This window comes from Salvia splendens, chromosome 6, assembly GCF_004379255.2.
Source record: "Salvia splendens isolate huo1 chromosome 6, SspV2, whole genome shotgun sequence".
NCBI classification, from domain to species: Eukaryota; Viridiplantae; Streptophyta; class Magnoliopsida; order Lamiales; family Lamiaceae; genus Salvia; species Salvia splendens.
The window spans coordinates 26,179,433-26,195,957 of record NC_056037.1 but is presented as its reverse complement, the minus strand read 5'-3'; the positions used below and the strand labels follow the sequence as shown (position 1 = coordinate 26,195,957).

Genomic DNA, 16,525 nt, shown 5'->3' with positions numbered 1-16,525 from the left:
TAGTAGAAGTGGGTGTGTTCAACGTGTGGGCTTCTTATTTGAATAACATGGAAGAATACATGGCTCTATCTTCATCGAGGCGCCTCTTTTTCACAACATACCCATCTGTAAGGATAGTATAAATTTTGAAAAATTAACTGCATGGTATATGTTCATTATAAAGCATGTTTACTTCTATCCATATTTGACTTGTCTCATCTTTCAGCTGTATACAGTTCTTCACCGGCCTGATGGGGTCGACATCATCACCATAATTGATAGATTCTGTGACAATTTAGAAAATGAGGTTAAAGAAATTCCGTATTTCAAGTGGGCCGACGTAGATTTGGTAAATACTGAATACAATAGATTCTTTGTTTTATTCACTAATTGTTTTTATTCTCAAATTATTATTATTATCTTTGTACGTGTTCTTATAGTGGTGATTGACAATTCAAAGAATGGTGACGATGAGGACATCACTGTCAATTATGGTAGCATACCTGAAACTATGGTAAGTATACATGATATATATTGAAGTATATTTTTTTATTACAGTGAAGTAGAATACTCTTTACAGTGAACTACATCTGATATTCGTGATGATATATTGCAGAGAGTGTATTTTTGTCATTATTTGACAAAAATGGGTTATTACATGCAATGCAAAACAATAAAGGATGTGAACATAAAAAGGCTCAAAATGACTTGGAGAACAAGATCAAATGTAGAAGATTGTGGAGTTTTTTGATGAGACATATGGAATGTTATCATGGTGAACGCGAATAAGATTGGAAATGTGGATTATCTACAAGAAGCAAGGGAACACTCCAAAGACTAAGAGCAAAGTATTGCAGCGCATTTATGTTGTCGGAAATAAACCATGAGTCATTGAAGAACTTGGAAACAACATCAAGGCATTATGAAGAATATGGGAAAAACATGAACATGGATGTGGAAAAAATGATTGTAAACTTCAAGCATTCATGAACTATTGTAGAAAAATTCATTTAAATTCAGTACCGGTTCTTATTTTACATTAATATCTTGTTCACTATTTAAGTGATGTTCACTATTTTCCACGGTTAAGTGATGTTTCTGTGATATTTGCGTATAGTGATATATTTTCTTTATATCAGTGAAGTAAATACATGCTTAGAGTGATGTTTTCCACGGTTAGAGTGATGTTTCTGTGATATTTACGTATAGTGATCTATTTTCTTCATATTAGTGAAGTAAAAACATGTTAGAGTAGTGTATTCCATGGTTAGAGTATACTTCACTCTAAGCATGCAGAATATACTTCACTATATGCACAATATACGTCACTGTACTCCCAATATACTTCACTTATATGGAAAAACAGTACACTATAATCAATATTTACTTCACTATAAAACATATCAATTATAATGTTGGACTTGTAAGCAGTAAAACGAATACATATAAAAGTGAACTTATTTGCACTTGAGCTTAACACAAAAACCAAGTTTGCATTGAGATAAAATTCACTCAAAAGTGTAATAAAATGAGGCATTAGTGCTCTAAAAAGGCTACAAAGTCAACTATTTCTGTCCAAATCCTCACTGCCTCTTATTTGCCTTCTCATTAACCTTTTTGCAGTTCCTAGAATCATGGTGTCCAATCTCATGACAGTTTCCACATTTTTGACCTGGTTTCATTGCTAACTTCATTGCTGACTCATTCGTCGATTTCTTCCTACTTCCACTTCCCTTTGTACTAACAGCATCAGGAGGATGAACTTAAATAAAGTTCGGAACTTGTGAGCCATAGAAGTTCTCAATCAATGCTATCTTCTCTGTCGAAGATAGAACAACATCTTCTCCGAGAAGCTGCTTCTTACCTTCTTCAATAATTGCAGAAAATGCATTGATTTGATCAATGTTGCCTTCAATACTTTGTGCTGTTTCAATGAATAATGCATACAAGTTTTTAAATGCAATCTTCTTCTTATCCACAACAAGGTGTATTTCTTGATCATCACAAAAACCTCCATGTATTGGCTTCACAAACTGTGACTCAACCATCTCCCTCCATGCAACTTATCGGGTATCAACTTAACAAACTTATATTTCAACACACAAAATATATGACTGCAGAATAGACCAAGTCTCTCAAACTTTTTGCATCCACACAAATAGGTGTCATCACCAATGGAGTAAGTCACTGTCCATGAGTTTGAATTCTTGTCATTTACGTTGTATACTTCAATCTCTCTATTGGTAGACACTCCTAGAGTTGGACAAGACAAAGAGAAACATGCATAAACTATCTCTTCTTGAATTGCATTATAAGCACTACCACTATATATCGTTGATGCATGTTTCTTGATTTCCAATTCTGGTCGCAAAATATGCACTTTTGTTGAATCATAGTATTCAAGGTTTGCGCTATTACTTCTTTGAGTCTCCAAAGCATGGTTATAGTTCATATAAAATAGCATAAGGTTAGCCCGAGACATTGAGTACCTTTTAAAGAAGCTATTATGTGATTCAGACAAAGAAGTTGTCTTTATCAACGAACTCATCGGAAAATCACAGAAAAAGGCTAGACCCCAAAACTTTCTGGATGCAAACATTGGTGAAAACCAGTCATTATTGGCCAGCCCATATCTTTCCATTATAGCATGCCAAGTTTCTTCAAATGCATCAGGTTCTATGAACTCCGACCATACACATGCATTCAGTTCCTTCTTTAGTTCTTCACTACCAAGCATGTTCTTTGGCAATTTGTCAGCAACTTTATTCATAACGTGCCACATACACCACCGGTGTCTTATATTGACAAGGACCTCCTCAATAGCAACTTTCATTCCTAAGTCTAGGTCAGTTACGATGAGTTTGGGAGCCACACCCATATACTTTACAAATTGGTTAAATAACCATGAAAAGGAGTTGGCATTTTCCTTGGACAAAAGGCCAGCAGCAAATGTCACAGGGCGACCATGATTATCCTTGCCCGTAAAAGGAGCAAATATCATACAGTACCTACATATTAAAATCACTATAAGGCATGCAGAATATACTTCACTATATGAACAATATACTTCCCTAAAATGAAAAATAATTCACTATAAGCATGCAGAAATATACATCACTGTAATTCACAATATACATCATTATATGCTCAATATACTCCATGTCAAGGCATGCTCAATACACTTCACTGTAAGCACATTATAGTTCACTAATTGCTCAATATACTTCCCTTAAATGAAAAACAATACACTATAAGCATGCAGAAATATATATCAATGTAATGCACAATATACATCACTGTAATGCACAATATACTTCACTGAAGTGAAAAATAGTAATTAGTGTGCACATACCTATTTGTTGAGTATGTCGTATCAAAAGAAACAATATCACCATACAAATGATAGTTTCTCTTGGCAGTAGGATCACATCAAAACAAACGTGTCAGTCTATCTTTTGAGTTGACCTCATATTCATATGTAAATGCACCACGAAGTTCCTTCTTCCTACGCATCTTATTTAATAGCATTTGCGCATCAGCTCCTTCCACGTATGCTCTAAGGTCATGTGACTCATGTCTGTAGTTGCGCACTTCTAAAATAGTACACCCTACATAATCTAATCCACCAAGGACTTCCTTAAGTAAGCTAAAACTTAAAGTTGGACCAATGTTTGCATTAGCGCAATCAAGGATGAATTTCTGATGGACTAAATCCAAATTGTGGTTCAACTTCATAAAACGCTTATGGTGTTCCTCAACCATCTCGTGATTATGTTCTTCAACGAAACTTTGTATAACATAACCAACACCCATAAAAAACTTCCAAGACACTTTAGATTTACAATAGCACTTAATAGAAGAACGCTTGCATTTCACCTCAGATTGTTCACTCTTGCTTTGCTTTGTACCTTCTCGGCTACACACCACGTAAATCCAAGTAATGACATATTTTTCTTTTTTCGATCCCTTTTTACGGGTGTCAAACCCAACATATCGAGCATAATTGTTGTACAAGTCCAATGCACGATCAAGGGTCATGAAACTTTGTCCAATTTTTGGTTTCAAATCATTGGGGCATTTTGGTACGTAAACCATTGGAAGAAGAATATATATAGCTGTGAGCATATAATAGTTCACTAAAACGCATAATATACTTCACTGTAAGCATATAATAGTTCACTATATGCTCTATATACTTCAGTACACTATGATGAAAAAAATACATCACTCTTAGCATGTTGTTACTTCACTGATATCGAAAGAATAGATCACTCTAAGAAAATATCACAGAAACATCACTATAACCTTGGAACACATCACTCTAAGCATGTTTTTACTTCACTGATGTGAACAAAATAGATCACTATAACCAAATATCACAGAAACATCACTATAACCATGGAATACATCACTCTAAGCATGTTTTTACTTCATTGTGATGAAAAAAACAGTGTATAATGATTACCTTTAGAAGTCTCAGCTTCCTCTCCCGACGATGATGAGTCGGAATCGAAATAATCTTCGTCAGACCTCAGAATTGAATCCATTGATTTCTCTTTTGCGTGATTGATGAATTGGAGAAGAATGGAATCACGATGAACTGCAATGAATTGAATTGAATCAATCGCGTCGGATGAATTGAATCAAGATGAGAGAGAATTGCCTCTTATGAATTGAATGGAATCGATCAGATTTGGAGGGAAATCGATCAGATCTGGAAGGAGATTTGGAAGGAAAGATTTGGAATGGAAATCACGTATGACGCATCTTATGAATTTCATAAAGTGATTTCTAAAAATACCCTTGGCCTATTTTACATTATTAAAATAAATAATATTTGTTGCATTTATTTGTGTGACTGAGATTTGTTCTCTAGTTATACACTTAAAATTAGTTATACTTTGATCACTCCTCTAAGTTGTTATTTATTTGTTAGAGATGTTGGTTTGCTGTAAATAGGTAGTCGTAACTAGGTAAGCAATAAAATAATTGGTCCGTAAAATAAATTTAAAATTAGTAGCGAAATAGCAACATTATAGCAATATATAAATAATTAAAAAACTTAAGTAGCGGAATATATCCACTTCTACTGCTAAAAAACTTCTGCTACTCATCCGTACGTAGTATTAGTAACAGATATATCAGCTAATATAAAAATATTTATTCCATCCTATAAAAATATGGGGAATATGATATGAATGGTAATTAAGACAAAATTGGTAAAATAAGAGAGGTGGAGAGAATGGTAGTTAAGTAGTGTTAGTGTTAGGAGTTTTGTGATGATAACAAGCACCAAGCTCGGCAAGTTCGTCAAGTTCGGCAAGTTCATCAAGCTCGGCAAGTTCGTCAAGTTCGGCAAGTTCGGCAAGCTCGGCAGCTCGGCAGCTCGGCAGCTCGGCTGTTATGACAACTCGTTTCCGGCAGCCGTTAGATCTGTTTGTTAGTCAAGTTTTAATCCTAGCCGTAGGATTGAAACTAGCAGTTAGTTTTAGTTTCTGTTAAATAGCTTTTTTCGGTAGTTAGTTTTACATACTGTAGCTCATCTTCTTGCTCTCGTTTTTTCTCATTCCAGTGAATAAAAATTTCCTTTACAATTTCATTCCAATCTTCAACCGATTGATCTTGCTACTCAAATCGTTCCTCAATTGTTTACAAATTGGCGCCGTCTGTGGGAATCGGGAGGCGCGATTGATTTCTGATTTGTTCTTTCGGTGGTGAGATTGGAGGGTGTTATGGCTTCTAGGTTTGAGGCCGAGAAATTCACGGGTAGGAATGATTTCGGCTTATGGCGGATGAAAATGCGGGCTATGCTGATTCATCAAGGCCTTGCTTCGGCGTTGGAGGCGGGCGGAAAGGAGGACAAGTCGGAGAAAGGGGAGAAGATGGATCTTGACGAAAAGGAGATCCTTAAACGAGCTGAGATCGAGGCGAAAGCTCATAGTGCAATTGTGCTATGCCTCGGGGATAAAGTTCTTCGAGAGGTTGCAAAAGAAAAGACTGCAGCCGGAATAATCGCGAAGCTCGAAGACTTGTACATGGCTAAGTCCTTGGCCAATAGGCTGCTCATGAAGCAGCGGTTATACTCCTATCGATTCTTGGATGATAAAGGGATATTGGAGCAACTTGAAGACTTCAATAAGGCGGTCGATGATCTTGAAAATATCGACGCCTCGATAGGGGATGAAGATAAGGCAATATTACTTTTGAATGCTCTGCCGAAGTCATTTGATCAGCTACGAGATGCCATATTGTATGGCCGAGAGGGTACTATCACCCTTGTTGAAGTTCAATCGGCCATAAGAGCAAAAGAAATTCAGAAGTCAGGCTCTAAGAATCCAGAGGCTATGGCTGAGAGCCTAAATGTCAAGAAGTTCAAGGGAGTCAAGAGGTTTCAGAAGCCGAGCCAAGAAAATCAGAAAACTCCATCAAATAATCAAAAGGAAACCCGCTCATGTCATTGGTGCAAGAAGCCGGGTCACCTCAAAAAGGATTGCTTCGCATGGAAAAGAAGGCAAGCAAATGGTGGTGGAAACCGTGTTCCATCCACTGACTGTGTTGAGGAAACTGATGTGCCAGAAATTCTGAATGTGATGGAGGGTGGTCTGGGAGGATCTTGGATCATGGACTCGGGGTGTAGTCTACATATGAGTCCGAATCTTGGCTGGTTTGAGGAGATCCAAGAGATGACTGGATCGGTTATATTGGGCAACAACCAAGTTTGTACCATCCAAGGTATAGGCAAGATCAGGCTGAGAATGCAAGATGGATCTGTGAAGATTATAAGTGAAGTGAGATATATACCTGATATCAAGAGGAATCTCATTTCACTTGGGCTTCTTGAACGCAAGGGATATACATTCTGCTCTACTGGGGGAAAAATGACAGTTTCCAAGGATCAAAGAGTGGTGATGGAAGCTGAAAGGAGGGGAAGCTTGTACTATCTACTGGCTAGTGTTGAGATCCCTACTGCACAGGCAAATATTGTGAAGGCTGATGACTTCAAAATCTGGCATATGCGGCTTGCTCATGCAGCTGAGGGAAGCATTAAGGAGCTGGCCAAGAAGGGGATTATACAAAGTTCTGGGCAGATGGACACTACTCCATGTGAGGAATGCATTTTGGGTAAGTCCAAGAAACAGCCCTATCCCAAAGGCAAGCACACTTCCACATCCACTCTTGATTATGCCCATAGTGACTTGTGGGGTCCTGCATCTGTGGTGTCAGTAGGTGGAGGGAAGTATTATATGAGTATCATAGATGACTACTCTAGAAAAATGTGGATATACATTTTGAGAGAGAAATCAGAGGCTTTTAGTAAGTTCAAGCAATGGTGCCTGGAAGTGGAGAAGGAGAAGTCAGTGGTTCTTAAATGTTTGAGGACTGATAACGGCTTGGAGTATCTCTCCAAAGAGTTTGATAACTTTTGTAAGGAGAGGGGAATTAAAAGGCACCGGACTGTACCTCTGAATCCTCAGCAGAATGGCATAGCAGAAAGGGCAAATAGAACCATATTAGAGAGGGTGAGGTGTATGCTCCTCTCATCTGGACTTGAGAAGAAGTTTTGGGTTGAGGGTGCATCGGAACCGAGCGTGGAGTGTGCGACACGTGATCAAGAAGTTTGAGTTCAAAATTCTGTTATGCAACGGCTATTAGAGAAGAGCAGTTTGAGTTCACTTGCACGGCAGTTTCAACTGCATAGTTGATTCCTATAAGAGCAGTTGCAGCTCCATATCAGAGATTCGAGAAGAACCAAGAGAGAAAACTCAGCTGAGAGATCATAACAACAATCAATAGCTAGAGTGAGAGATACACACTATCTTTGTGAGGAACTAGCTTGTATAGTCTTCGGTGTGATATGAGTTCATATGCGAAGAGGGAGTAGCTTGTTCTTGAGTGTGTGATCTTGTTGTATGATTGTAGTTCTTGATCGTGATTGAAGTAAATCGATTCGTTATTCTCCCGTGGACGTAGGCTTACGCCGAACCACGTATATCCTCGTGTTCTTGTTGTTCCATTTCGTTTTTGCTCCGATCTAGACAACCCAACAAGTGGCGCCGTCTATGGGAACGAGGAGAATCGTTGGAAGAAGTCGGAGATCAGTTCGAAAAGGGATGCGCAGCGGTCTTGGAGAAGCCCGATCCCGAGAGCAAAGGGAAGGCACCTGTTCTGAATGAGAAGGCACAGGCGAAGCTGGCTGAGATGCAGCTCAAGGCCTATCGTGCGGTGATCTTGAACCTTGGTGATAAGGTTTTGAGACAAATTCAGGAACAGAAGACTGCTGCTGAGATTCTTGAAAGGATCATCGCGGTGGAGGCAAAGGCGGAGGATCCCGTGAACCTCGCTGCGATGGAGGTGGTGGTTACGGACGTTGTGAAGGCCCATGATGATGTTGATGGATATTGAAGGCCATGAGAGCCTTGATGAGATGATGCTTCAGAGGCAGACGACGATGGTGAGATGGAGACGCTGGGTTATCGCCCCAATTTGGCATCGTATTCGTGTTTGATAGCTAGCCTCGGAGACATCGGGAGGACGCTGGAGGCGAACGCGATATCCCAGGGAATGGTTATTTCGGGAGGTAGGCCGAAGGTTGGGCTGTTGAATTTGATGCTCAGAAGCTGTTTGATGAAAGGCCTTTCAGATTTGTCCGACGAAGTTTTTGTGCGCGATTTAAAATTGATCAAGGGAATCTGAGCAAGCATGTGAATCAGAGAAGTATACTTCAGAATAAATCTGCTGCATGATGCAAAGTCTGAAGACGAGTTACTCAAGGAGCAGCTCGGTCTGTTGGAGATCTCAATGAGAGATGCGAAGATGAGTAAGAGCAACGTCGACGACGTCGTGATCGTTAGCGATTCGAGGAGGATCCCGAAGGGGCAACAGCCATGTTATTTACTTCAAGATTTTTGTTTGCGTTTGTTGAATTGTCCGTGGGAGAGGTGCAACAGCCGTGTCATCTTAAGCGATGAAAATGGCATAATCTTGACAGAAATTCGGTTATCACTTATGAGAGATGTGTGATATCTCTAGGGATCAGCAACTCCAATTCTGAACAGGGAAGATTCAGATTAGGTGGAGGTTTTATCGTCCGGTGGAGGCGATCGTCCAGTGGGGGCGTTGTGGCTGATCAAGGAAGTGATAAAGGAGGATCTGGGGATGATTCTCGGAGTCAGGATACTGACAAGAAAAGTCAAGATTGGCGCTACTCGGACATGAGATTGACAAAGAACAAGGTGATCGAAAGAAGTGTTGTATCATCTCAAAAGGTGGAGGATTGTTAGGAGTTTTGTGATGATAACAAGCACCAAGCTCGGCAAGTTCGTCAAGTTCGGCAAGTTCATCAAGCTCGGCAAGTTCGTCAAGTTCGGCAAGTTCGGCAAGCTCGGCAGCTCGGCAGCTCGGCAGCTCGGCTGTTATGACAACTCGTTTCCGGCAGCCGTTAGATCTGTTTGTTAGTCAAGTTTTAATCCTAGCCGTAGGATTGAAACTAGCCGTTAGTTTTAGTTTCTGTTAAATAGCTTTTTTCGGTAGTTAGTTTTACATACTGTAGCTCATCTTCTTGCTCTCGTTTTTTCTCATTCCAGTGAATAAAAATTTCCTTTACAATTTCATTCCAATCTTCAACCGATTGATCTTGCTACTCAAATCGTTCCTCAATTGTTTACAGTTAGTGGATAGTGTGACCCACATTATTACTAGTGTTTTGATTGTGGTATAAGTTGTAAATATCTAGATGTATATGTGGTAATAAATTAGGATAACTTTCCTTAAATGAAAATGCCCATATTTTTAAATCATCTCAAGGCAAATTAGTCATACTAACATATTACGAAAATTTAACTTAAAGGCGATTTCGCCGTCACGTACCGTTCTTTCTCTCTACAATGTCTATTACTGCCGCCACGGCGCTAACAACAAAATGGAATGATAGCCTAATTTAATTATGTAATAAACCATTTGAATGAAGTATGAGTAGAAGCATTTGAAGTTCTACTGAAATGCAGTAATAACGTTTCTGAATGAAGTAATAAACCTACTGGAATAAATTGCATATTTTAAAGTAAATAAGTAAAAAACCAAGGTCACTGAATTCGAATGAAGCATGTGTTGAATCATTTCAAAACCTACTGCAAGTAAAAATATGTTATAGTTTCAAGGTTCTACGTAACAAATGAAGTAATAAACCTAATACAATGAAGTAAAATGAGGTTGTAATGAAGATCGAAATAATTTACACAGCAGCGCATCTTATCAAAAAACTAGATCTAATGGCCCTAATTTAGTCTCTAGTTCGGTCTTTAAAATTGATTCGACAATGATCACAACTCTATACTGACATACTTATATAATTATAATTTATTTTTTATTTTCATATTAAGTTACTAAGTAAACATATAAGCTATTAAATGCATTAAAAAAATTGAAAATTTTATTAAACCACTTTTATGAAAATTACCAAACTCATTACCCATTTGAGAAAGACACAACTATGGTAGTTGAATACTTCCTCCGTCCCAAAAGAATATACACTTTAGGTTTGATATAGGTTTTAATGTAAAATTAGTAAAGTAAGAAAGGTAGAGTATTAAAAATAATTAAAGTATTAATAGTGAAGAATGAGTCCCACCTATAAGGCGGACATGCCCAATAGCCCCGCCCCAGTTTTTGTCCATAGCCCCAGTTTTTTTGTCCATAGCCCCAAAATTTTGTTTCCGCCCACTATGGTGGACAACAATAGCCCCAAAATTTTTATTTTAATGTTTCAAGCAATTATGAATAAATTTATCAGACTATACGTAATTAGAAGAAAATGACTATACGTGAAGAAATTAGAATTAAACTTAAAATTAAACTTAAAATTAAAATTAAAATTAAAATTAAAATTAAAATTAAAATTAAAATTAAAATTAAAATTAAAATTAAAATTAAAATTAAAATTAAAATTAAAATTAAAATTAAAATTAAAATTAAAATTAAAAAATTCGCCGCCCTACCGCCGTGTCCGCCCACCGCTCCACTATAGGCGCCCCGCCTATCCGCCGCGTCTGCCCCTGAGTCGCCGCGTCCTCGCCCCAAACTCGCCTATCCGTCGTCCGCCGCCCACCGCCCCAAATTCGTCGTCCGCCCCGTGGGCGGACACCTCCGCCACTATGGACCGCCCCGAGCTAGCCCCGAGGCGCGGCTATAGCCGCGCCTAACCATTGTGGTTACTCTTAGGAATTCATAACGCTAACAAGTAGAGAACAAGCGAGAGACGATGCTAGAGCGAAGCACGTAGGGAATATTTCCAATCAGTATGACGAAATGAGAACCATAAGTATCAAGAACTAGTATAGCAAATCAATAGCAAGCTCATTCCAGCGACGAACAAAACTCAAAGACCGAACCAAATCGTCGATCGAAATTTTGGAATGAACGGAGGTGAGGGAAGAAGAAAACTTAGCTTAGACGGCCGGCGGCCGGCGTCGAACAATCCATGCGGCGGAGCGGCATCCGAAAAGGCGGCTGGCTGCTGAAGCCGACGCCGAGCGACACCGCGAGCGGCGGCCTTGCTCGTCGAACGGCCGAACCGATGGAGGGGAGAGAGAGGACGACAGAGGAGGGAGCAACCACCGATGGAACTCCGGATTTCCCGTCAGAGGAGGCGTGTTTTCACCAGTGAAGAGGGGGCGCGAAGGGTGAGACCGTGTAGTTCTCGTTTTGGAAGAAGTCCCTTTCTGAAATTGAATTTTTGAAGTGTGGAGGAAGATGGGTTGACCGATAGATGAGGGAGTGAAAATTGGGGCTGTTCCTTTAATTAAATAAGTGGGTTCTTTAATGGATTAAGCAAGATTGGGTCTTAACAATTAAATAGACAAATTTGAGCTGCCTCACTTTGGATTAATTGAATTCTGGGCCTCTAAAATAAATGGAGAAGTTGGGGCCAAATTAAATGGTAGCTGGCCATTTTATTCAATTGTAGAGTTTGGACCGAGAAGTATATTTGTGGAACTTGGAAGCAAATATGTGGGGAAGAAATTTATTTGTGAAATTATGTTTGGAACTTAATCAAATTAATTCTCGAGTAAGTCTTATTTACCGGAGATGGAAAATATTAGCAGAGACGCAAAGGGCCAACCGGCGTCGCCCCGCGACGCCATGGGCGGCCTTAAGAAAAATCCGAAGAAGAAGGAATTTAAGGAGGGATTTTAAGAATCCATATTTTACCAAGAGATAATAGAATTTCTCCAATATAAGTAATGCGAATAATTAAATGCTGCTGAGAAAAGAAGCCGAGTTAGGATTTAAGGAAGAAAATCCTATAAGCCGAGACTAAGAGATAGGTGATATCCACTAGAATGCATGCATTCTTTTCGCATAAAAATAGTTCAAGTGCTAATTAGCGTGTTACGCTATTTATTTCTAAAGGAGAAATTATTCAAGGGCAAGTGAGGCCAAACAAGGATTTTAATTAGAGATAAGCAGATAAGCATATCAGGTGGACTTTCTTTTAATATTCAGCACTATAGTGTGGATATAAAGCAAATATTTTGAAGTTACGAAATATCATCTTTTCTCAAAATGGAGATGTGATTTATTTTAAAAGTTGTTGTCATGCCATAAAATGTTTGTTTTCGAGACCTGTCTGATAGGGCTATATGCCGAGAGTTTGGCGATGCCAAAAGTTTGGTAACGAATTCGGTTCCCAATAGGACCGCAAATCTTATTCTGAATAATGTGCACAAGAGTTGGGAACCATCCTAGAGAGGTTGGCCAGCGAGGGTACTGTTGAAGGTGGCCACCTTCACGGTACACTAGATTCTCAGACATGGCAGGATACACTAAGAACTTAGACTGATCAGTCGGACTTTTAAGATCACAAAAGAATTTAGTATGCTCGGGCCTTTTTAAGAAAAACTCCCGTGTGATACTGTGATGGATGACAACTTATATATGTATGTTTTGTTTTCGGCACGTGTCCACTGAGTACTCCTGTACTCAGCCATGCATGTATTTATAAATGTGCAGGTTGAACGTCAAGAGGAAGGAATATTGATCGGAGTCGATGCTATTAAATAATCAAGTGGATTTCTCCACGATTCGTGTCTTCATACACGAAGTCGTTTAGTAAGGACCTATTCCGCTGTACTTTTGTCAAGTGAGAATTTCAAAGTCTCACCTTCGAACTCTGATTTAGTTGATATGATGAATTATTCTATTTTGAGATCTTGTAATCAAATACTTGGCTTCTAATTTGTGGTATCAATTGATTGGCCTTTCGGCAAGTCCCTTGAGTTCTTTCCTCGTTTCGTTAATTCCTCTTATTAGTCACGGATTTTCCGATTTTGCTATCATTAGCAAATTGCGGGTCATGACATTAGTAATTAAATTTCATGAGACAAGTTAATACCTTAACCAATATCCATATAATTTTTACAAATTGTTCTTATATTTATTGAATTTCTGAGTCTTTCAAATCCAGGATAAAATCCCTCCCTTGCATATAAATAAGTTAAATTTCTTACTCTCATAGGAATCATCAATATAGTGGTCCACTACATTATTTCAATTTTCAACTAATTTTTCCATTTATCTTATTTTACCAATTATTCCATATGTTTCATAGTAGTAGAGTTATTTTGTCATTCTAGTACATTCTATAGTATCTCATTTCTCTTGTTAGTAAAAAATCAACACATTTTTCCCACTTACTTTACTATTTCTTACTTTATTCTCTCTATCTTTTTTCATTTTCTGCTTTATTTTTTCTTAACCTAATTCACTTAACACAATTTTGCTTGAATTGCATACCGAAAAGAAAAACATCAACTACTATGAAACGAAGGGAGTATATTTTAAATTCCATGTGAACCCGAATTAGCTATAGGACGGAGAGAGTATTATTACTTTCAAAATAAAAATAAAAACTTAGGTGAAATTAGTTAGAGCATCCACAACGGTGGTGGCCCAGCCCGCGTCCGTCCGCGCCGTGCCAGCGAGCAGGACACGTGGCGCCCGGCGATTGGGCAACGGCATAGCCGTTGCCTTTGAATTTTTTTTTAATCAAAAATCGGTTTTTAATTAAAAAAAACCGATAAAAAATAAAAAATAAAAAATTTCACTTTCCAAAAAAATTATGTCCATTTATTACCGTTTTTTACCACTTTTTAATTTTTTTTATTTTTTTCCCCCAAAAATACCCACTTTCATCTATAAATACCCCCACATTCACACCAAAAAATTCACATCAAACTACACAATTCTCATCTTCATTCTCCCATATCCGAACTCATCTTCATTCTCACATATCCATTATCATCTTCATTCTCTCATACCCTACAACATAACAATGTCCGGCCAAGGCGATGACCACCCGCCCTCTCACGGTTGGAACCTTGAATGGTTCGGTTCACAACCGTTTCCTAGTCCGGAAACGGAATATTCAGCCCCTCCTCAAACCCAAGATTCGGGCGTTCCGGGTGGCTACCGACCATACCCAATCGATGACCAAGGTGCCTCCGAAGGGCGATACGGGTGGACACCGGATCCTAGGCCGACCGCCCCCTCCCAAACTCCGCCTCCTCCTACTCGCGGTGTCCGCACACCGTACACTCCGGCGGAGATGGATAAATTAGTCAAGGCGTACTTGGAAATCTCCGAGGATGCGGTGGTTGGCACGAACCAATCCGGCGATCACTTTTGGTGGCGCGTCTATCGCCGGTACAATGAAAACCGGCCGCCGGGAACGATCGAGCGCAACGAGAGTATGGTGCGCAACTCCATCGGCCGAGCCAACGAAGAAATTGGCAAGGTCAATGGCTATTTCCTCCAGGAGACGCGGAATGCCGGGAGCGGCCGGAGCGAGGTCGACATCATCACTGTCGCGCTGAGCACCTACCAATCCATGAACGACAAATCGTTCAAGTACCTCAACGTTTGGCAGGACACGCGGACGCACCCGAAGTATATGGGAGGCGTAACATCCTCCTCTAGCGGCTCCTCTAAACGGTCAAGGCCGGTATCCCTATCCGACGCCGGCTCCGAAGAAGTGGCTAGCCAACTCGCCGGAGCTAACTTGGGTAGCCCCGACGCCGGACCAAGTGGTTCCCGACGCCGACCGCAAGGAAGGAAGAAGGTGGCGGCCGATCGCCGTCGCGTCGGGACTCCATCTGCCCCCGCTCCCTATGCGCCACCTCCACCCCCGAACAACTCGTTGTGGATGGTCTTAGGCCAACTCAATATGGCCGATAGGTCAACTATGACCCCCACACAACTTTAAATGCACAAGACCATGATATTGGGTCTCCAAAAACAATTGAGGTTAGTGCCGCCGGATGAGTAGTCTTCCTCAGATAATATTAGCCAATAATTATGTAATTTTTAATTTTTAGGAGTTTAAGTATGTAATTTTTAATTTTAGTATTTTAATTATGTAATTTTTAATTTTTAGGATTTTAATTATGTCTTTTTTATTTTATTTGTAATTTGTAATATTATTTAGGTTTTTTTAATGAATTTTAGTATTATGGAAATGCTTTTGTTTAATTTAATTTTAAATTAATTGTGCTCGTCCTTGCGGAAGAGCACAATTGTGGGTGTTGTGCTCTTGACAGAGAGCAGACAGAAAAAGTGGACCCGGGCCCACAATCGTGCCGCTAGCTAGAGCACGGCTGTGGATTCTCTTAAATACTCCCTCCATCTCATAAAAATATATGTTCTTTCTATTTTTATTTTCCATCATCTTTCTTATTTGATAAAATATTTTTCTTACTTCTGATGTCATGTCATAATTTTAGCGTCATGGAATTAATGAAATTAATCATAGTTAAAGTCCGATGGGTATGCACGCGCCAATTATCAGCGCGCGTGGCAAAGAGATTTTTCCTCCTTCCATTTCTTCTCAAGCTGTTATCAGTCTCCTAAAAATCGACTATGGCCGATAGGTCAACTATGACCCCCACACAACTTCAAACGCACGAGATCATGATATTGATTCTCCAAAAACAATTAGGGTTAGTGCCGCCGGATGAGTAGTCTTCCTCGGGTAATATTAGCCAATAATTATTTTTAATTTTTAGGAGTTTAATTATGTAATTTTTAATTTTAGTATTTTAATTATGTAATTTTTAATTTTAGGATTTTAATTATGTCTTTTTTATTTTATTTGTAATTTGTAATATTATTTAGGTTTTTTTAATGAATTTTAATATTATGAAAAAATGTTTTTGTTTAATTTAATTTTAAATTAATTGTGCTTGTCCTTGCAGAAGAGCACAATTATGGGTGTTGTGCTCTTGATAGAGAGCAGGCAGAAAAAGTGGACCCGGACCCACAATCATGTCGCTGGCAAGAGCACGGCTGTGGATGCTCTTAAATACTCCATCCATCTCATAAAAATACATGCACTTCCTATTTTTATTTTCCATCATCTTTCTTATTTTATAAAATATTTTTCTTAATTCTGATGTCATGTCATGTCATGTTTTTAGCGTCATGGTTAAAGTCGGATGGGAATGCACGCGCCAATGATCAGCGCGCGTGGCAAAGAGATTTCATTTTTCCTCCT

The 16,525-nt window shown here is 39.1% G+C and overlaps 1 protein-coding gene across 1 annotated transcript; it reads right to left on the bottom strand.

Moving 5' to 3' along the window:
• Window positions 1-1,781: 1,781 nt before the first annotated feature.
• LOC121806726 (protein FAR1-RELATED SEQUENCE 5-like) lies at window positions 1,782-4,531 on the bottom strand. The gene is made up of 2 exons (XM_042206851.1): window positions 4,445-4,531; window positions 1,782-2,987 (listed from the first exon to the last, which is right to left on the bottom strand). Exon 2 carries the CDS (start codon window positions 2,978-2,980, stop codon window positions 2,006-2,008), a length of 975 nt encoding a protein of 324 aa, XP_042062785.1. The 5' UTR covers window positions 2,981-2,987; window positions 4,445-4,531; the 3' UTR covers window positions 1,782-2,005.
• Window positions 4,532-16,525: the final 11,994 nt, after the last annotated feature.

Coding starts and splice junctions, on each gene's coding strand:
- LOC121806726 (XM_042206851.1), bottom strand. CDS start 2,980: ATGATATTTGCTCCTTTTACGGGCAAGGATAATCATGGTCGCCCTGTG.